This window comes from Gymnodraco acuticeps, unplaced genomic scaffold (assembly GCF_902827175.1).
Source record: "Gymnodraco acuticeps unplaced genomic scaffold, fGymAcu1.1, whole genome shotgun sequence".
Taxonomy (NCBI): Eukaryota; Metazoa; Chordata; class Actinopteri; order Perciformes; family Bathydraconidae; genus Gymnodraco; species Gymnodraco acuticeps.
The window spans coordinates 3,809,096-3,832,177 of record NW_022992351.1 but is presented as its reverse complement, the minus strand read 5'-3'; the positions used below and the strand labels follow the sequence as shown (position 1 = coordinate 3,832,177).

General features: G+C 40.5%; 1 protein-coding gene across 2 annotated transcripts; it reads left to right on the top strand.

Annotated features, from left to right (window-relative positions):
- The first annotated feature begins 10,790 nt into the window (after window positions 1–10,790).
- On the top strand, window positions 10,791–21,920 carry spsb1 (splA/ryanodine receptor domain and SOCS box containing 1). 2 transcript variants are annotated; one of them, XM_034209400.1, is made up of 3 exons: window positions 10,791–10,918; window positions 16,523–17,430; window positions 20,376–21,920. In XM_034209400.1, exons 2-3 carry the CDS (start codon window positions 16,737–16,739, stop codon window positions 20,501–20,503), a joined length of 822 nt encoding a protein of 273 aa, XP_034065291.1. In that variant the 5' UTR covers window positions 10,791–10,918; window positions 16,523–16,736; the 3' UTR covers window positions 20,504–21,920. The 2 variants fall into 2 exon arrangements, with proteins under 2 accessions (XP_034065291.1, XP_034065290.1); XM_034209399.1 differs by having other exon boundaries at window positions 10,838–11,014.
- Window positions 21,921–23,082: the final 1,162 nt, after the last annotated feature.

Here is a 23,082-nt window from a genome sequence, read left to right as displayed (position 1 = left end):
TTTTGTCCTCTGGTGCAAAATAAGCTGCATGCATATCATATAAACCCTAAAGCCATCAAATCAAGGTTTCTGTTTAAAGCACATTAAAGTGTGTGTGTTATACGAAGGCTTTGCACATTCAATAGCTCGTATTGCGGCCCTATCAAGATATGCCACTGCTGCTGAATCAGCTAAAATCATATAATGGGACATCTCTGACCACTGGGGATCAGCTGCAAGAGGCTGTCTATATCAGTCAGTGACAGAATGAATCATATGCATCCTGCAAATGAACCATCAGCTGAGAGCAAAGCACCGTTCCCTGCATGTAGGATCTGCATGCAGTGCTGCATCAGTCTGCCGAGCCTCGCAGCATCTGTCCTCTCCTCTGTGTTCAGTGACACCGGGGAAAATGCTCCCGCCAGCATATCTTTCACATTGCCAACGCTTTTCCTCAGTAATGGCATCCCCTGTGATGAATAAGCCATGAGGAGGGGCCCTTTTACATGTCCTATTAGATTACTTCCCTATGCGTTACCTGGCCTCCGTCAACTCATCGCCTCTGGCTCCGCACTCTTCTTAATATTCTCTCTGGTTAGCCCAGCCAAGGGCACACTGTGTAAATGTGTGTTAAGGCTAATAGATCATATACAAGTAGAGATTTGGATTTGAGTCATCGATGCACTTCATTGAATGTGTATGGCTCTCACTAGTGTTTATGTTTTGCATTAAGGTCTTGGGAAAATGACTGACAATTAGCATTTTTGCGGTTGATAGAACATGTTTGACTTAATAAGTGATTGTTTTTCTTTGTGCGTGGTATCACAGCAGGCTGTCATCATCAGACATGGGCTGCAACAAAGCCGATATGATGCTGCAAGAAAAAGGGTTATCTATCAAGCATGGACAGTCTTGACGCGTGCAAATAATGGAGTCGAGCCTAACCATCGGTTGGTGAGTTTGCTTCTTTTTTTTTGCCATTCACAGCCAATTCCTTTGCTTCATTGATCTGCCAGGAAAAGATAATAGACACATTGATTCACAAGCTCAGCAGCTTGCTTGGTTTACACATCAATTCAAGCTAATTCTCAATAGTCCTCAGTGAAGGAGGAGAATTGCTTTGACTGACTCCTGGGTCTTTGAAGCTGTAGATTTAAAAGCTGTGGGTGTACAGCACAGCAAGATTTATTTCTGAAAGTCTGACGAGAGTTGAAATGAAATAAAACTCCAGTGTGCATGAGTTATATTATAATAAAGCATATTCTCAAGGGTAGCTGACTTTGCCAATGGGAGAGTCAGAGGAGGTAATTGTGGCTAGCACTGAATTAACTTCACACAAAAAAAATCTTTCTCTCTCTGCATCTTCAGTCAGTCTGGTGTAGAGATAGACTGAATGATTCTGTATAAAAGCTGCATGGTGTGTTTCACTGCACCAATGCATCTTTGGTGACCTCATTTTATAAAGCTGAGCAGATTCCTCCCAAGGCCAAGTGGAGTACAAAAGACACGCTGTAGACATCAGTAGAGGTCAACGTGGTTTTACACGAATGACTGTAAGCTCACAAACTGTAGTGTGAATTCACAACAGATGAATTCTGTCAAATATCCTTTTTTTCACTGACATGGAAACCCTATTTTATCAAAGAATGACTGAGGACATTACTCACCCTGATATTAGAGGTCCAGTTTTGAAAGGTAGAGCTCGTTAGTGAAACATATGAAGTTGGAGGAGTCATCGGTTTCTCCCTCAGTATGAGAGAGATAGTAGTAAAAGGTCTATGATGGATTGACATTATGTTGAGTTGCTGAACCTGTGACAGCTGGCTGCTCTGTTGTGGTGAGTGAGCAGCGACTCCGTCAGCTGTGGGTGTCAGCAGCAGCAGCCAGTCGGCTCTCTACTGAGGTGCCAAGCATTACGCTCAGATCAGCTTTAACTCAGGGAGACTGGAGTGGCTAGGTAGTAAGTAGTAGGTGTCCAGAGTCATATAATTCCAGTCCAAGGAGTCCCTATGTAATATTTCAAGATAAACTTGGAGATAAAAAAGAGAGTTGGAGAAAGTATCAGAGCACTGTAAAAGCTGAAAAGATGAGTTACTTTTCTGATATTATTTCTAGTAATTTAAACAAACCTCGTGTTCTTTTTTAAATCATTGATGCTATGTTAAACTCTCCTTTATCCACTTGTATTGATGCTTCAACTGAGATGTGTGAAAAATTACTCTGCTATTTTATAGACAAGATCTTCACTATTAGAGCCAGTATCTCACCACCCTCTTTTGACCCCTCCATTGACTTCACATGCACTGCTGTCTTCCAGCAGTTTGGACCTGTGTCGTTGTCATCTCTCAGTGACATTGTTGCTAAATTAAAACCCTCATCTTGTCCCACAGACCCAGTCCCTCCTCGACTTTTTAAAGAGGTATGGGACACTATTGGACCTAATGTCCATAACATTATAAATAGCATTCTAGAGTCCGGTTCTGTGTCAGTTTATTTCAAACAAGCGGTTGTGGCACCCCTGATAAAGAAAACTAATCTGGACACTTCTGTCTTCTCAAATTACAGACCCATCTCGAAGCTTCTTTTATTTCAAAAATATTGTAGAAAACCGTACTCTTACAGCTGCAGTCTTTTATACATGCACACAATATTTTCGATATTTTTCAATCCGGTTTTAAAGCGCTTCACAGTACTGAGTCTGCCCTTCTAAGAGTATTCAATGACCTCCTGGTCACTACAGACTCTGGTAACTGCCATCCTTATGCTCTTAGACCTCACAGCTGCCTTTGATACGATTGACCACTCCATCCTTATCTCTCGTCTAGAGCACTGTGTGGGTATCAGGGGCGCTGCCTTAGAGTGGTTCAGGTCCTATCTGTCCCAGAGATCTTTCTCTGTTAGGCTTGGTGACTTTACATCCTCTTCTGCCCCCTTATCCTGTGGAGTTCCCCAAGGTTCTATTTTGGGGCCTATTTTATTTTCCTTATACCTTCTCCCCCTTGGACTGATTTTTAGAAAATATGGCGTCTCCTACCACCTTTATGCGGACGACTCCCAATTATATCTACCCCTAAGAAAAAACACTAGCTCTCTGATGCCCCTGGTTGACTGTCTTAATGACATAAAGGCCTGGATGGCGCTAAACTTTTTAAATATAAATGAGAGCAAAACGGAGGTAATTGTGTTTGGATCAAATGGTGATTCTTCCATTGACCTGGGTTCCCTGCAACAGTTTGCAAAACCCATGGTCACAAATCTGGGTGTCAAAATCGACAGTGCTTTTAAATGAGATAAACAGATAAATTCTGTGGTTAAATCCAGTTTTTATCACTTGAGGCTCCTGTCCAAAATTAAACCGGGTTTATCCTTTTTAAACTTTGAGCGTGTAATTCATGCCTTTGTTTCAACTCGTTTAGATTATTGTAATGCACTTTATGCCGGCCTAAATAAGACTTCGCTGGCCCGCCTGCAGCTTGTACAAAACGCTGCGGCGCGGCTGCTTACAGGAACCCGCAAGTTTGACCACATCACACCAGTTCTGGCTTCCCTCCACTGGCTTCCTGTCCATTTTAGAGTTCATTTTAAGATTTTATTGTTTGTTTTTAAATCTCTTAATGGGCTGGCCCCAGAGTACATCTCCGACCCCTTACAGGTGTACACGCCCTCAAGGGCTTTGAGGTCGGCTGATCAGCTGCTGCTTGTAGTCCCAAAAACAAAGAAAAAGACCAGGGGAGACCGAGCGTTCTTATCGGTAGCCCCCAGGCTCTGGAACGACCTGCCCCCTCATGTAAAATTGTCGCCCACTCTTGAAGCTTTTAAGTCCCGCCTAAAGACCCACCTCTTTTCCCTCGCTTACCAGTCAGTCTGAGCTATGTCATACCTATTTGTATGCCTTTACTGTCTGTCCATAGCCTTTATGTGCCTTGTATTTATTCTTATGTGTGCTTTTTATCTATTCGTGTAATATTATATTTTATTATAATGTTATGTTCATTGTGAAGCACTTTGGCAAACCCTCTGTTTTTAAACTGTGCTATATAAATAAAGTGGATTGGATTGGATTGGATAAACCAATAATAGTTCTGTTGGTTTTTGTCTGTATTTCACCTCTGCATTTTTTCTCTTTTAAGTTGACTGCAGTTAAATGTGCACATTGTATCGCAGGTTGTGTATAATATATCCTTTATTTGACCAGCTAAAAAGCCTATAAAGGTTAGGTAAATATTTCCCTAAATAGAGAATAAAGACTCTGGACTTTGTGTTCATCTTATCTGTTGCAGTAGTATGTATATGTGGATAAGCTGTTAACCAGCTCCATGTAAATTACACGTGTAAATATTACTGCTGAGTTGCACTTCTTTGCGCTGAACAACTTCAAGGCAGTTTATACTGAACCAAAATGATCATCTTGAAAGCTTTCAAGGACCTGACTTTGATGAAAAATATCCTCTACAGGGAACTTCCACAGTCCATTACTGTAATTCTGCTATATTTTTTTTCAATGAAAAATGTATATTTTGTAATTTTAACGCAGAGAACAGCTTTGTATTTGATAGAAAATGAATCACTTTGCTGAATATATATCCAGTATTATTTGTGCCATTTTCTTTGGCATAGAGCTAGCAGCTTGTTATGTTGGTCTTTTCCCTGCTGCATTGTGCACTGCGTTTCAGAGTGCTGCACATTCTCCACAACAACCCGTGTCATCTGGAGAGGTGTGTTGACTCCTGGCCTACATTCACTACTGCCATTTGTTACCGTCAAAAACAGGTATGGCTCATAGGGACAAAGAAAACCTACGGGCTCCTCCAGAGTGGCCTCTTGATGTATATGTATGTCTTTACATGAAGCGTTTCAGCAGCAGCAGCAGCAGCTCCGGGATGATTCCTGACATCTGCACCGTCTAGGCAAGGCAAGGCAAGGCAAGGCAAGGCAAGGCAAGGCAAGGCAAGGCAAGGCAAGGCAAGGCAAGGCAAGGCAAGGCAAGGCAAGGCAAGGCAAGGCAAGGCAAGGCAAGGCAAGGCAAGGCAAGGCAAGGCAAGGCAAGGCAAGGCAAGGCAAGGCAAGGCAAGGCAAGGCAAGGCAAGGCAAGGCAAGGCAAGGCAAGGCAAGGCAAGTTTATTTATATAGCACTTTTCAACACAAGGCAATTCAAAGTGCTTTACAAAAAATGAAAGAGATTAAGAAAATGGCATTTAAAATCAGTCATTAAAAAGAAAAGCTAATAAAATAAACATTAAAAGAAAAAAATACATGGCAGTCAATTAAACATTAAAAGAAAAAAAGTACATGGATAAAAGTTACAGTGCAGTCTAAGATATGAATAGTTCAATTACACTAAAAACCCAGACACTCTGAGAAGTCTGCTGCTTAATGAGAGAGTCGTCAACTGGAGGAACGGGCTCATATTCAGAGTTAGTGTGCATAATGAAGGCATACCATTTTAACCATTTCCAACAATGCAATCGTTGTGAGTCTGTGTCTCTGTGCTTTATCTGGAGCAGCCCCAACCACATTAGTTTGCAGCAAATAAATACATCTTTATAGAAAATCCACAATATATACTTTATTTAAAAACATTAGAAAAATGCATTCAAACTAGTTAAAACTGTTTTTTTAATAACTATTTTCACCAATAGATTAATACACATCATTTTGCCATTGAGCATTTCTGGCTGCAGGGCGGTTTGTGTTCTAAACTCAAGCTGTAGTTAACAAATATTTTTAGCTAATTCATTGTTGGTTTAGGTTTTTAATTTGAATGAAAAAATGCTTTGCCTCGGATGTTTCTGCTTACAGCTTTCTCAAAAACAGCTCATATTGATTTGACGCTCCCTTTCGGTCCCGAGCAACACACCTGCCTTTACATAGTTGCATCCCGAGTAATGCTAGAGTATACATGTCATTTGGGTGCAAATGTAGTGTTAAATAGTGAAATATAATAGTATGAAATAATATTGCCGCCAAAACAGACCTTACTAAGCAGATTTTACAATTGATTCACACTATATACACTGTCATTGTCCTTGTAACAGTTTTGCGTCTTTGCTATGAGTTACATTCTTTTAGTTACGGCAGACCACTGACTATCTTTTTACAAACAATATATTCCAGTGAGCTCCATGGTATAGGGTAGTGTACAGCTTTAAGTGTGGGGAAAGGTAGCCCTAGCAACGGATAAGTATTTTGGAAAAAAAAAAAAAATTGTGGCCTCAGCAGTCATGACAATGCAGGTAAATTAAAACAAATCATCACTTCTGCTCATGCATCTCTAAAAGGTATCCCAAGCTCACATTGTCCTCTCATCAAAGAACTGGCCTCTCTCAGTGGGCTCGATATCACAGAACATGGAGGTTATAACTCCTTTATCCACCACAGCCCGGAGGATGTGGATCTGCAAGAGTAAGTATTCACATTCGTAGCTCAGATCAGAAAATATGATATGCATTTCCTTGTGTTCTTAGCTTCTGTTCACACTTTCTCTGCCTGGCAGGAACTTATTGCCGCTGCCAATTTCCGTCTTGGAGAAATCCCACGCAGAGCTCGTCGACACACACTTGCCTTACGGAGGCAGCCAGGAGAGCCTGGACCACATGAGAGCCTGTATCCGCCATCTGCCCAACCTCTGTGTGTCGGATGAGGAGGGCCGGCCCGTGTCGTGGATGCTGTCTGACGAGCTGTGTGCGCTGAGGATGGCCTACACCCTCCCTCAGCACCGACGGGCCGGGCACCTCCTGGCTCTGTCTCGGGCTCTGATGCGCAGGATGAGCTCTGCCTGTCTACTACCACGTCAACCAGCAGAACCAGGCCACCATTAACGCTGTGACCTCACTCGGCTTCTCTGCTTGTCCCAGTATGGAGACCATCTCAGTGCTGCTAATATGCAAGGACAGAGTCTGAGAGAGCCAAACTGATGACAATAAAGTCTGTTGGATGATTGAAACCACACTGGAAAAGTAGTGTTTTATTGTGTAAGTGAAAAACAACTGCTCTCCTTTACTCTGGGATTTCTGTTTCCCTGCAGTATCAAGGGGATGCAGGGATGACGTTAAGTCCGTTTAAATTAGTCTATTTCTGACTGCAAAGTGCAAGCAAACAAAAAAATTAAATGTTCAGTGACGTAATTTTATGAATATGCGAGTCCTGCTGCTTATTTGTATTCATTATAAAATGCCTGTAATACAGAATAATTCTTTAAGGCCAGTAGAAATCTTCAGTTTGTGGCGCATGCTGTAGAAAAAGACCCCTTCAGACCCCTCTGCAGATCCCCCACAGAGGCTCTGGTCCACCTGGGACCCCTCCCTGGAGGTGTGCTGCTGTTCCACTGATGATTGCCTCTCTGTGTTTTAGCAGCAATGCACCATTCAAGTCTGCAGGCAACTTGACAAATGAGCAGCGATCTGAGCAGAGGGGATACTCGTACTGCACCACACATCCTGTCCCATCCACATGCCCCCGTCCCGCAGTGGTGCAGCTCTTCTAACTGACACCCTTTCCTTTCTCCAGCCTTCAAACGCTCTTCACAAAGTCACGCGAGTACAGCACACACTAAATACATAGTTGCTGACGCATGAACACTCAGCTAAACGAGAAGGGAAACACATCCTGCACATCACATGTACATGTACAGAAATGTTCATATGTGTTAAGTTGCACAATTTATCCTTTTAATACTTCAAATAATTAGTACATATTTCATAAATGATCATAACTGCTTGTCAATAAACGTGTAAAGATAGCTGAAACTATTAGTTAATCAATCGAATTAGAAACTCATTTTATAGTATATTTTTGAGGTCACTTTCAAAGTGTTTTATTTTATTATGTTTTTGTATTGAAAATGTAACACATTTTGGATTTGGACTGTTAGTTTGATAAAAAATAAATTTGAATGTGTTGCCTTTTGTACTAAGCAACTAAGACTGGAATTGTTGTATTAGTTTATGACATTTAAGAAAGAAAAAGAGTTCCAGAAGCTAATGATTTTCTAAACCTCACTATTAATACGCAGTACTAATCTAATAACTAAAGAATATTCTCGTCGCTGGTTTACAATACTGGAGTGCACAGGTCTTATATCGCAATCCATCTAATGAAATATGAGATGTCACCTACAGCATGAATCTATTTTAGTGCTCAACCTCCAATACAGTCAAAGGGGTGTAGGATAATTTAAAAAAAAGGGTTTTATGCAAACTGCATTGGTTGCAGATATTTACTCATCCAAATGCAGATTTGTAAGTCAGCTCAGAGGAAAACTGAGAACATTAAGTACTTAACAGCAATATTACTTGATGTGGCTTCATCAGTGTGTTTCCTGCAACCATCATTGGAGAACAACATCCTCCCACTGGTGCTCCTCAGAAACTGCATCTCAGAAGAGTGAGGAGCTGAGTGTCTGACGCAGCATGCGATCATTCACCTTGGCTGCTAGTGCTGCTGGGACTTGGTGCAGTTGTCCACACATAACCCCCAACCCCCCCAATAGAGGCAGTGCACTCTGCCAGCCGTGGAGTGGGACGTACTATCGATCCTGCTGAAATGATGGTTTCTAAAAGGGAGGCAGTAAGCATGTCTGCACACCCCTCCTCCACCGTGGAGGGGCCCTGAGATATCACCCAGCTCAGCACATTGCAAAATCACTGCATGGGAAAATGGGATTTTCACTGGGAGATGAGCTGAGGGGAAGGTAATTCAAGCCGCCGAGCTATGTTCCCCACCAAGGATGTAAAATGAGCCATATTACCTTCAGACGCCTCACACAGTGGACAAATAAGGTCATTTTAAATGTCCTTTTAATTCCAGTCTGTGTCAAAGAGAAATCAGACGCCAAACAGGAAAATGCATGAATGCAAAAACACAGAAGTTTAAGAGGAATTGATGAGGAGAATGTTTGTACAGTCAAACATTCATATTTGCAGCTCTTAGCACTTCACTCATCACGTGTCGCTAAAATTCTGCAAGGAATTTCAAGTGGTCCTGGATGAGTAATAAATGAATGAAGTAGAGCTTTATGCTGACTGATTTAATAACCTAATGTGAGGCTCAAGCTAAATTGTGTATTCCAAACAATCCACTAGATGGCAACATTCTCCTAATCTTTCTCTCACTCAGGTGAAATGTGGTGCTTGTGTGTGTTTGAACTCATAGGGCTGCAGATTTAGAGGAGCATGCTACACAACATATTATTTTATATTCACTAACTGGGGTCACTAAAATGGAACAACAATGATGTGCCTGTTTTCATTCTCTTTTATGAATGGACGTTGGTGTGTTAAAGGAGCTCCTGCTCCTGAAGATATGTGCTTGAAACATTAGAAGTGACTGCATGATCCCTGGGTCGTGTGCGGGGAGCATCGTGCTGTCAGTCCACATGGCCCGCGAGTCACCATACTTAACATTCCCCTGGGGTCAATGTGTCAGTCACTGGAGTATGATTCTGACTTCCTGAGCAGCAGACACTGACGTTAAGGATCTCCACTCATCTTAATGACACTCAGCTTTTATTTTAAAACAGTGTCAGCGGGGTACTGAAAGGCCTGAAGGTCAAGAACAAAGTGCCTCATTGTGTTCACTGGTGCTGTAACATAATCACAGCTGCTGAAGTTGGTCATATGGTGTGTGTGTGTGTGTGTGTGTGTGTGTGTGTGTGTGTGTGTGTGTGTGTGTGTGTGTGTGTGTGTGTGTGTGTGTGCGTGTGTGTGTGTGTGATAGTTCAATTATGTTTCCGTTCACCATTACACATCACATGCACTTAGGACAGATAATAACCAGATCATTATTTTTCAGGAATGCATTTTAGACACAAGTACACTGCATTACAGATGTTGAGATGAGCCATTATAAAGATACCAAGGACACACAGTTTAAGAACACCCACCAGAGAGTACCAGAGACAAAGTAAAGGCTCAAAAGCAGCTTTTTACAGTTTCACTAATTAAAATCTATTAAAAACGAACTGCCTAACTGTTAAAATCTAAGGTGAATGAACATTGGCTGTGTGATGTCCTACCTGACAATGCTGACATCATGTGGGCCCGGTGTAGTTTGCAGTTTAGGTTACACATCAAAAGGATCCTGTGCTCGGGATGCATTGGAACAAAGTTAGTTTTATGTTGGGACGAGACTATTTAGTGAGTATTTTTCTTATTCAGAAAAAGTATTTATTTTTAGTCCAGTGCACAAATTACAACCAATGTATATTTTTGTGCAACAAAGAGATATGCATTTTATATACAAAAGGACAGGCATTGTGAAGTTTTTATTTTTTGTCAAAAGGTGATTCTTATGTAGTTTTATTATCATTATTTGATATTACAGTATTTATTTGGATATTTATTTTTGTAGCTACAACAAATGTTTTAAATTGAAGCTGTATATCCAAATTGTGTTTGTTTGTCCTTCTTTTGAAATAAATATAAATGTAAAATGACCATTTAACAATAATTTAACAATATTTGGAAAAGCCTTTCGTTTTGGATACTTTCATTTTGAAGTCTGACTAGCTTTTATAACAACCAAAACGTTAGTATTTATTATAGCATTATTGATTATGACGTGTTTCCATTCTATATTTATATTATATTTATATTGTATTCTAATTGTAACAGTATTGTATACTGCGGTTGCTTTATACTTTTGGGAAATATTGGAGAACTTCCATACAAATGTTTAAGGATTTAGAATTACAATTAGTAAGTAAGTAAGTTACATGGCTATATTGAAATTGAAATGTGTTTTAGTTTCTACCCAAAAAAAATCACATCCGCAGAAACTGCAATACCAACATGAAGCTGACTTCGCTCGGGCAGCAGCCCGTCTGTAGGGAGGTCCTAATCTAGCATAGCAGCTGGGAGCATTTTATCACGTGATGCGAGAGATGTTAGAGAGCAGCCATCATCATTTCACCTAATTCATGTCCAGCCTGAAATGCTAAAAGGTAAGACGATAAGGAAACGGAAAACTACGATGGAGTAGGTGAAGCCTCTGAAGCCTCCCCCGTCTCATCCTGTCTGTTGTGTCCCAACTCAACCAGGTCTGTTTCTGCCCCTCCTGTTGGCTGCCGAAGCGCTTGTTTCGGTTGCAGTGTTTCTCTTTACATCAAATTTACATACTCGATATCGAAAACAACACCCGCTAAGGGTTGTCATTTCCCATACTTGCAGTTTAAAAGGAGTTGTTTTGTCTCCTCATTAACATGAGCCGTGTTTGTTGCTGTTCCTGCTAACACGGTTCGTGCTGCTTCGTGTACCGAACGCTCCAGGTGAACTCAAACAACGTTCCAAATCAGCGGCTGGTACCGTTCGGTTCACGCGCTGCTTCTGTCCTGTGTCCTGGCTGTGGTCGCGCGGACATTGCTGGAGCCAGGTGGAGTCCATGCGGCTACCTGGCCCACTAGTTTATGTGAAGATCGGGCTGCTTTTCCATAAGCTAGCACGACGAGCTATTATGGGTTAACTTGTGCAGAAGGCCTTCATAAACTTAGCTGGTACTTGAGTAGAGGTGGGAGAAGTACTCAGTTCTTGTACTTAAGACAAAGTAGAAGTAACAGAGTGTAGGAATACTCACAAATACATACTTAAAAGTAAAAGTCCTGCATTCAAAAATACTACTCAAGTAAAAGTACACAAGTATACTTAAAGTACCAAAAGTACTCATTATGCAGGTCGACCCATTTCAGAATAAGATATATTTTTTGATTATAACTATTGATGCATTGAAGTGTTGTTAAAGGTGCAGATAGTTTTAATAACTTTGTATGCTGCAGGGTAGCTTGTGAATTTTACTCCAGGAGTAACTAAAGATTATAGTCGACACCAATATAAGCACACAATTTACCTCTGAATTGTAGTGAAGTAGAAGTACAAAGTAGCAGAAAAATATAAATACACAAGTAAAGTACCTCAAAATTTGACTTAAGTACACTATGAGTACATCTACTGAGTTACACTACTGGTTATACTTTGCGTTGTTTGCGGTCTGCAAAGGACAAAACAAAGAAATGTATTTTCTTCCCCCGCCTAAGGTCTTTTGTGGAAAGTAGACACATTCTTAATTTGTTCTTTTAATTCTGTGAATATAAATGTTCAACAGAATTGTAGTACTACAGGATACAAAGGTCTCTCTACCACTTTTGACAAAAGTCAAAACTGCTCCACCAAAAGAAAATCTGTATGACAACCCCTTGAGTCAGCCACCGTAGATACCTATTGAAGTCTTGCCAACAACATTGTCTGTGAAACCTACCATTTCATGAAGAGTGAATACAAATTGTACCCATTTGATGAAGATGCAGTCCTACAGATTTAAATGATAAAATCAAATATGGAGATTAACCCAAGTGTACACAAGTGAAGTGAATATATTGTCTTCAGTGATTGTAACGTTATGTGGTTTCTTGTTTTATTTTTGTGACTTGTTTATAACTGATTTTTTTTAAAGTGTCAAATTAGCCCCTTTCAAGACTCAAACCTAGTTTTAATTGAATTAGGACATAGCAATTGTTTTATGTTCACCAACAGTTTTATACAGTCATAAGCGGTGTATGGATACAATGGATGACTGTCTTTGGTGAACCTTAAGCTTTATGTACTCAGCAGGTCAACAAACAAGCTAGGGCTTAAGTTCAGGTGGGCCCGGTCTAAATTGGGTCTACAATAGAGACAAGTGTTTCCTTGGCTCAGCAAATCCAGCAAGCCCTTCCTTTCATGCATTTTAATAAGCTCCAAACCAACCCGGGGGCCCAGGAGCCCATCTCAAATGTATCCCCTACTGCCACAAGCAACTTGTTTTTATTCTACTAGTTGGTAGGCTGTTTTAAATTTCAAGGTAAATGTGGGAAGACATGTTGTTGTTCTTTTAGTTTTGATTTACTAGAGCATGTTGTTGCGTGTTAAGGTGGCCCTTTGCCACGACGGGGGGAGGAATGGTAAACTCCTAGCTCAAAGGCTGTGCAAATGAACATGTTTCACTCGCCCTGAATACTGGACAGGCATTGAAAAAGAGATTGTTTACATTCAGATGCTGGCCACCCGCTGCTTGCTTTTTCTTCCCTCCTGTTTTCCAATTATTGAAGAGACATGACCCATTTAAATGGTTGTTTACTTGCATTAGAAGAAGAGCCAAAGCACTTCTCAATGAACTCTTGTCTACAATTCAATTAGAGTGGCCTTCCCAGCACTGCAGCACAATTTTCCACATTACACAATGCTCTCTTCAGCCAAGCTTCAACCCAGGCAGATGTACCAAGACCAAAGAGCAGCAGTACACTACAAAAACAAAACATCTTGCCAAGTATATTTGTCTAATATCTAGTCAGAATATGTCTTTACACCTGATATAAGACATAATAACTTCGGAAGTAACAATGCAGTGAGATATCGGGTCTTGTTTTTAGACAATGCATCATCTTCTTAAAGGTCCCATGTCATGGCCATTTCTACTGATCATAATTCCATTGTTGAGGTATACTAAAATAGATTTATATTGTGCAATTTTCCAAACCCACATTGGTTTCTCGTACAGCATCTCTGTATAGTATGTGTATTCACTCTGTCCTAAACGGCTTGTTGGAGCTCCTGCACCATGCCCTCCCTATGAGCCCAGTGGCCGTCTGCGAGACAGCGAGACACAGCCCAAGCACACACACACACCCGCAGCCTCGCCGCGTCCCGCCGTCTCAGGCGGAGAAATCGGCAGAGCTGCAGCTGAGAAAAAATTTAGTGTGTGAGGAAGTCCGCGGATTGGTCCATTTGAACCAATCCACAGACTTAACGTAACGGCTCCGCGGACGTTACGTCACTATACCCAAATACGTCACTGTACCCAGGAAGAAAAAGAGAAATCTCCAACGAGTCGTTCTGGGGCAGCATAGACAGGTCTTTTCTGTGTTAGTTTTACTCGCTACAGGGTGTACTTTGAGGGTTTGTGACTCTGCAGACCGTTAACACGCAGAAAAAGCTACATAACACACAAGGTGATGGGTAGTAACCAGAAAAGCATGACACAGGACCTTTAATTCAAATAATCTTATTTTGAGTTGTATCTCAGATAAAACACTTTTTTTTTTACATATTTATTAGAAAATCACCAACTAACATCAGAAAACTGAACACTTTTGACCATTTGCGGCTTATTTTGTAACAACAGTTCCTGATTCTGGTAAAATATAGTTCAAAATAAGTTCTCCCAAGCTAATTACAAGATCTGATTGATCTAGATATCCCTTCTTATTTCAAGAAATCTTATCAAGCACATTTTCACTTTTCTACTTATTTCAAGTGAAAACACCCCGTTTTCAGTACTTTTTAACTTGTTTTTGGAGCAGCGTTTTTTCCAGTGTAGTCACACCCGGGGCCTCAAAAAGTCGTATTATCTGTTTGATATTGATACCTAATTATGAATTAGGGATTTCAGAACAAACAATTATCCCTTTTCACAAATGCCCTGACTTTGACCTGAGCTAATCCCATTGGGGTTTCAATTAGTTTACTTTTAATTCAAATGTAAACACAAGTTATACTATGTTGTTTAAAAGTATTTAGGCTCCCCAGGAAGTGCCCCCAAACCACTGTGCTCTATTGTAATGGAGATGGTGAAGTAAAGCACTACAGGATTTAATCAGGCTTTTATTGTGAAGTTTCTCCGTTCCCTAATTCTGTTCCTGCCTCATAAAAGCCATGTCTCCCTCAAGCCAGACGTTTTTTTAACTGCTTTTCCAGTTTCCCTCTGACTAGACAACCATATAATAAGAAATGGCTTGAGTTTTCCCCTCTTTCTTTTTCCTCCTATTTTTGGAGGTTGTGGGAATAGTAGCTGAAACGTGTCAATCCGTGAAGGGCTGGGGATCCACAATTGTGCTGCTTAGTGCTCCTTTTCATGTTTATTAGCTTTCCGGGCCAAATTAGATAACATTATGTTATCACAAATTCTAGGATTGTATCTGCTTTATCGAGAAAAGTTGGCGGAGACGTAATGTTTTGAACTGAGGACAACTAATCAAATCAGGTTTAATGTTTGTTTCATGTTGTTTGTGTGCCCCAATCCTAAATGACTCACTTAGCAAAAGGAGCACATCATAACATGGGTGTTTACCCGTTAGAAATGTAGAGCTCCAAACACTCAATGGAAATGATTGTTATATAAACTGCTCCTAATAAAGGAGCTTATGATGATAATAAATAAAAGGATTAATATAGACTGCTGTCAGACATTGGTCTAGATTTTGTACATCTTCTTGATCTAAAGATAAGGTTCAAATTCATGTTAAAAATGTCCCACTGATATGCTTAACATTATTTTTGTTTATCTGTAGTTGTGCTAGAAATGATGCCACATTAGGCAACATTTGCCATAACTTTTTTTAGTTGATACCATAACATGTTTTGTCCAAAAACATGTTGCACATCTGTGAAAGTATAATAACGCAGATTGAATATGTCCTGGCGAATAACACTAGGTTGTTTGTTTTTGAGAAGCCTTGACACAATGTATGTTCTTTACTGAAGGAAATCATAAAGATCATTTATTTATTCAAATGTTTTTCTGTCTTGCTAAACTATTATTTTAAAGCAGGCACTTTTTGTTAATTGTCTTCGCTGACATTGTAAGGCGTATGAAAATGCCATTATTTACGGATACAAATAACCCTTTTTTTATCACGGGATGTCATACATTTTGCAAATATCGATTGAAAATCGATTTGAGTACAGAAACAGACAGGACTGCTTGTTCTTGGCTCATTCAGGTTATTCAATGCTTGACAACTTAAAAGTACTTAACGACGCCAATGCATATGATTTCTATTATCTATAGTACTAACAGTAAGCCGAAGTCTCTGATGGCTCACAATGTATACATTATTATGTGTTTAGAAAGTTTTTGTCTGCCGTGCAGACACCGTCTGTTGTTTTACGTCAACAGCAGCCGTTCAACTGCTCATTGTAATTTGGCCACTCTGTAAATGGTCTAATCCATTAACCTTTTCAGTCATAGGAGATGTGTGTATGACAGCTGAGTGGCAGGAACTTGTTGGTCTCGTCTTTCTTGGTTGGCTAGACGTTAAAGTGAACTGCCAGGGAGGGAAAACAAGGACATACAGTCTGACTGATTCCGACTTTAGATTAATTTCAGCTAGGTCACAGTGATTGTATATCTTGGTCAGCAGATGGATGTTTTCTTGCCTTTTTAAGGATAATGTTATCCATGCAAATCTGTATTTCCGTTTACAGTTTCCTGAGTTCATGGGACACTGCCTTCTTTATGTTTCTATACACTAAACATCACATGAGAACAAAGCCACTTTTGAGGCTGGTTAACAGCCCCGCAGCTATAATCTGTCTACTGTTATAGAACTGAATGTAGTTAAACCATTGAGTGAATTTACCATTAAACATGCACTCTAACATTTCCAAAAGGCATACTTAGGATGTTTTGTAGGATCTCATGCCAACATGTCCTGCTCCAAACCAAAAGATTGCTTTTAAGCCTAGTTAATAATGAACTGGTTTGTCTTATCTGCTTTCATTTCCTTTAATCTCTTCAGGAAGGCTTCAAACAACACCTGGTGTGACCTTTGCTGTGTGCTGCTAGTGACTCAGTGGAGCAACAAACCTGTTACCTAGGTTGTTGGAGCACAGTGGAGGAGAGGGTCTGTGTCTGATTACTCCCCCCATTAGTCTTTGAGGAGGGCGGAGGAAGAGGAGGAGGCGGCGGAGGAAGGGGCGGAGGAAGAGGGTGCTGCTATAACCATCCAGAGCATGGGGCAAAAAGTCCCAGGTGGCATCAAAACCATTGATATGCGGGACCCGGCGTTCAGCCCCCTGAAGCTGGAGCTGCAGGCCCTGAGTCACACCAAGCCGTCTCGTCTGGACCTGCTGCTGGACATGCCGCCGGCCAGCGGGGACGTCCAGGGTCAGCACTCGTGGAACAACGACGACCGCTCGCTTAACATCTTCGTGAAAGACGACAACAAGCTGGTGTTTCACAGACACCCTGTGGCGCAGAGCACGGACGCCATCCGAGGCTGCGTTGGCTACACACGGGGACTGCATGTGTGGGAGATCAGCTGGGCTATGCGCCAGAGGGGCACGCACGCTGTGGTGGGAGTGGCTACGAGCGAGGCCCTGCTACACTCGGTGGGCTACACAGCCTTGGTAGGAAGCAACGCCGAGTCCTGGGGCTGGGACCTGTGCCGGAGTAAACTCTACCACGACGGCAAGAATCACCCAGGAAAAACCTACCCGGCCTTCCTCGAGCCAGACGACACCTTCATAATACCAGACTCCCTTTTAGTAGTCTTGGACATGGATGAGGGGACGCTGGGTTACATAGTGGATGGACATTATCTAGGGGTGGCATTCAGAGGACTAAAGGGCAGGAAGCTGTACCCAGTGGTGAGCGCCGTGTGGGGACACTGTGAAATAAGAATCCGGTACATAAATGGACTCGATCGTAAGTATAAACTTTCACTGTTTTAACATTTTCTTTTATTTCATTAGCGGGAGTGTTTTGCAATACGTGTTTACCAAAGCTGTGGACTTTACAAAATGCAGTGTTGAAAATGTGTGGGTCAAAATGTGTGAACACTGGAAAGGTTTAGCATTCAATACATGACTTGGGACCTGCAAAGATTTACTTGTGACTTGCAAAACAACGACTTGGTCCCAGTTGTGATTGTGTCCAACTCATTAACAACCACTGGCTGAATGTATTGATGTAAAAAAACAAAGGTGGACAGTTTATGGTTTGCCATACTGTCGAAGCAGGACGTGTATCTGCAGAAGGTTACTGTAGAGCAGATTTAAATCAGTATGGCTGAAGTTGTAAATGTGACATATTTGTATTATTGGCTGACAGTCCAGATTACATATCATTAATATGTAACTGTTCTATGATTAATCTTTTTCTCACATGAGAATGATGTCACCGACCTGATTTTAGTAAGGAGATAACAGATATATCTCAGACTGTAACTTGCCATTGATTTAGCTATCAACTGTACTTTGTCTTGGGGATTTTAAACTTGGGTATGATGCCTCGGTCAGTGTTTTATGTCTTTAAAAACATCAAATCATCTTTATTTTATATGGAAGAAAACATACAAGCAACTTGAATTTCCCCAAGACAAAGGCAGCATTATTTTTTATTTGATCAATGGCAATTGTTTAATGGTAAAAGGGTTATGAGCTTTAAATGAGACATAGGTTCTCATGAACACATGTTCTACTACCCGCATGTCCCAAGTGCTATGTGCTCATTAGATTTTTATGTTCAGCTCAGATCCCTCGACCTACTTTAGGCCTATGGAAAAGAAGCTCTACAGATGCAGAGATTTGCATAAAAGCCAGATCCAATTTGATATGACATTCCTCGCTCTTACTGTTGCAGCGAGGGGGAAACCCTGATCATAAAGGCCATTCATCTCTCCAAATGTAGCTATTCAGCTAAATAATTTGTTTGCTTATTACATTAAAAGTGCAAAACAAAATGACATATTCCTCAAAGTCAGATGGTGTTTTTGCACAGATACTGACACTCATATCGCACTGCAATGGAAAACCTAAATATACATCACAATGTTTGCTGACGAGCAGTACAAAATGAGAAATATATTTTTAATGACAAATGATTTTAATTTGTACAAATAACAGAACTATAGAGCAAAGTACCTCAAGTTTAAATCTTTGTAAACTACAATAAAGACATTTGCTAAATTACATGTAATATATCATCCTAATACTTACTCATAACAGGAGGGAGAGATTCAAAGCACTCATTCAGATGTGTTGTTAATAAGACCTCTAGGAGGTTTGGTCCATTTCAATACTTCAGAATGGATTTCACATCACTGTGACCTTCCCCTTTGGATATCCTTCCTCCACATAACCCAGGCCAATACGTTTTTTATTTTACTTATTTTTAACCTTCAACTTTCTTTCCGTCTTTCAAAGCAAAAATTGCTTCAATGTAATATCGTAATTGAATAGGGTCGTATTACACAAAACTGAATTTATGTCCCAATGTGATTAATCATGAACATGAATGACAAGGGTTATAATGCTATTTCATTCGAATTTTGATTGGAGGCCAAGCATCCTCTGTGCTCCCTTTTTTTCTTCTTTTTTTTTCTTCTTGTGTACTTTATACGCAGTCCTCTCACTTTTGTCAGTGAAAAGCTCTGGTTTTGTACTTTGAAGTGAGGTGGTAGGAGGTACTTATCTATAGTCGGTGTATTGCCTACAGTAGATGACGTCAGCATGCAACCAGACACAAAGTGTTAAAGGGCAGCAGCAAAACATACTTTAGCCACCTAAAGAAAAGATCAAGATCAGTTTAAAGGTGGGGTAGGTAAGTTTGAGAAACCGGCTCGAGATACACTTTTTGTTATATTCCATGGAATGCTCTTAACATCCCGATAGCAATGAATATCTTAAGTGCTTTGACAAAAAATCCATAAAGAAATGTCATCTGTGGAAGCCGTAGTACTGTAAAAAGCACGACCAATCATTTTAGCCGGCCCGGCTAAAATAACTGGATGGCCTACCTGCCTGTCAGCCTTCCATCTGTGCACAAACTTATCTCGTGCCCTCATTGGTCACGTGCGCGTTCGTGTGTGTTGGAGGAGGGGCTCTATGAGGAAGTGGCAGATTTTTTCCGGTTGTGTATTTTCAAATTCTAGCGCACTCGAGCAGGTTTCTCCAAAATTACCTACCCCACCTTGAAGTGTATTCTGTTTATAATATTTACTGTCAGACATCCATCTCAGACGGAGAACTGAAATCACCACTCTGACTCATTTTTTTGTCAAAAAAAAAGATTTGATCTCTCGGAATGAATGAGTTTGTAATGACGTCACAGAGTTACTCACAAGGTGAAATGACTGTTTTCGTCAATGGAGTTTGGAGGCTTATTTTTAGGCTTGGTGCATATCCCTTAAGTTCCATGTCAAAAGGGTTGAAGTGGTGAAAGTATTACAAAAATCCAATGATGTAGTCCTTTCTTTTAGGTTACTTAATGGGCCCTATTATGCTTATTTTCAGATTTCATAATTGTATTTTTGCTTCTACTTTGACATGTTTACACACTTTAATGTTCAAAAAGATTTTTGTTTTTTTCTCATATTGCCTGTGCTGCATACCTCTCTTCAACCTCGGTCTAAAACCAGAGCCCAGTCTGCTCTGATTGGTTAGCTGGCCAGCTCATTTATACTTTTGTCAACCGCTTAACAGATGTCCCACCCCTTGTACAATATGTAAGAGTGCAGCCAATAGAAGCGTGAGTGTTGCATAGTGATGTAATGATGTTACAGAAGTAAACAAAGGATATTCACATATACACACTGCTTTCTAACACACCAAACATGCTCTCACCCCTCTCACCCTCTTGTCTCCCTGCAGCTGAACCCCTCTCTCTGATGGACCTGTGTAGGCGTTCGGTGAGGGTGGCATTAGGAAAAGAGCGCCTGGGTGAAATCCATAGATTGCCCCTGCCAGAGTCTCTCAAGAACTACCTGCTCTACCAATGACGCCGCAGACAGTCACACTCCCTCAGCACACCCTCATCTCCTTCTCCTGTTTCTCTGGGATCCTTCTGGGGTTAAACCCGTTTGACAACATTGCTCAAGCCTCAAAGACTGACTCAGCCTTCAAGTATGCTTCTGTGTCTTGGACACCGTTTGAGTTTCTTATGCTGTTTTTATGACTCTTTGCAATTGTATTCTCTAACTTTATCAAATCAGGAATCACTGAGCACTATGCACATGCTGATCCAGACGATGCCCTGACAGTCACCATGTTGGTGTACCTCTTAGTTTTTAGGTTGATGTGGCACATGAGGTCGGTATCTCTTCTTTGTCCCCTAGGCTTAAAGATTATGAGTTTATATATTGTAGCCTTTTTAAATTGTTATTGATTTAGCTTAAATTGTGTGATGGAAATCAAACTTTTGGAGTTGGTGCAGAACTGAACTGAACTGACAGCATCTGACCACAAGGTGGCAGCACACACACGTCAACCTCTCACATTGAGAATTATAACATGAAATCGTAGTTGCTTGTAGAAATTATCTTTTTGTTTTTTTAAATGAATACTAGATTAAATTGTGGAACACAGACTGGAGATACTGATCACCCCATAGTGAGTCTGTAGTGCAGTGTGGATGAATGCACTGTGAGGCAGCTGAAGAGCAGCTCCGACTCCCACTGCATTGTAAGGCCTCTCTAATGTGGAAGTGTGCTTAGCATCAATGCATCTGACAGGAACAACATCAGCAGAAATTTTAACAGAAGGATAATGTCACTGTGATTATTTGTAGCATGCATCTGCAGGAAATATTTCTCATTACAATCACGTCTTTTTTTTTAATCGGTCACTCCTGCTTCTTGTAGTGCAGTAGATTTCAACCACATGCTGAACGGGCCCAAGAGTGCAGATGTTAATGTTTTTTAATTCAACCAGTCTCTCCATCAGCTGATTTCACTGGTTTGCACATATTCAGCCAGAGAGTGGAAACTAACCAATGAAATGTCCACTGAAGTGGTTCTTTGTAATGAAAACCTGCTACTCTTGGGTCTCAAAGGCACATAGCTGAGAACCATTGATGTAGTGTTTGTGTTGTGTAAAGGGGGTTTGGGAAACAGACAATGTAGGTAAATGGCTAATGTGCCTGAATCTCCAAACTTCAGATTTAGGGCACCATGACGACAGAAAAAGACAATCCGCACAAAGTGCTGCACAAATGTAATAAAAGATCAGATTGTCAGATGCCATAGACCTGTTTATTAGTATTTTTTAAATGTGGAGGTCGGGTCCTTATTCAGCACTCAGCTGGATGCGGACACACTGCGCCACACTTTATTTTCCTTGCTTGCTGCTTCCATTTTATTTGTATTCCTTGTTGTAGATTTGTTTGTAAGTATCTATTAAAGTTTATTTCAAAGTTTATGTTGTGTATTGTGCATTCTACAGAAATCTACTGTGAGAAATGTCAACAAGCTATAGGGGAAAGCCAACATTTTAGTTGTATAATTTGGCAATATAATTAATTTATGCAAATGATGGTTTCAGCAGAATTATTCTGATAAAATAAAGGCATCATTTGCAGTCATATTACATTGAATTCATTTGATACACTATATGCGACAATGGTTACCAACAAATTATTTTGAAGTCCTTTTGAAATGATCTATCTAAACTCTCACACAAACACTGTATTTACCATGCAAACATCATAATCCACTCTTAAAATGTGTTCATACAAATTAAAAAAACTCAACACATTTTAGTTTCACCAGCCAGTCAATGTGGAACATTAGCTTTCAGTAACCAAATCCTTTGATCCCTACAGTTCCCTCCATAAATAGTACAGGGCCCCCTTTAAATTATATTTCCAGAAGGTAACTCCTTCCTGTCTAAAAGTCGGTTAGATTCTGGTGAGAAATGTCTCCTGCTTCAAAGTGTTTCCTCTACTTGCTGCCACAAAATATTTCCTCAAAAACAAAATAATCACCACCTAAATAAACTTGTTGGAATATTATGTTACATTGGGTTACACTAAATTGCAAGCAAAGAAAAAAAAAGAGCCTCACACTTTAAACCTGAGAGAGAGAGATGCTTTTAAATATACACGATACAAGCACTGAGGGAAACCAATATCAAATGGGGCAGGGAGGTGAGTGAGGGGCAGGGGGGGATTAGTGTCTCCAACTATGACAGTTTCACTGATACAGAAGCTGAGACACTTTAATCCTTGTAATGGTTTAGCTTTCAATATGAGGCACAGGATTAGGTTCAGCTAAGTGTATTTGCTTGTACAGATGTACGTCATGTTCAGCAGCTGATAAAGGAAACTCAAGAGTTTTCAGAAGCCCCCAAAAAGGATCTAAATTGCAGCTGCAACCTAACGATGTTAAAGGAAACAACTACATTATTTAAAAAAAAAAATGTATATCATGTTTGGTCACTTGGTGTCAGCATTTGCAATTTTCACACAACTTCATGAACAAGTGAAGATCTCAGTCTCATTGTTGAGCATGAGCAACATAAATCCCAATGTGACTGATAATCAGCAGTTTAACTAGTATTCAGATCCTGCATTCAAGATTAT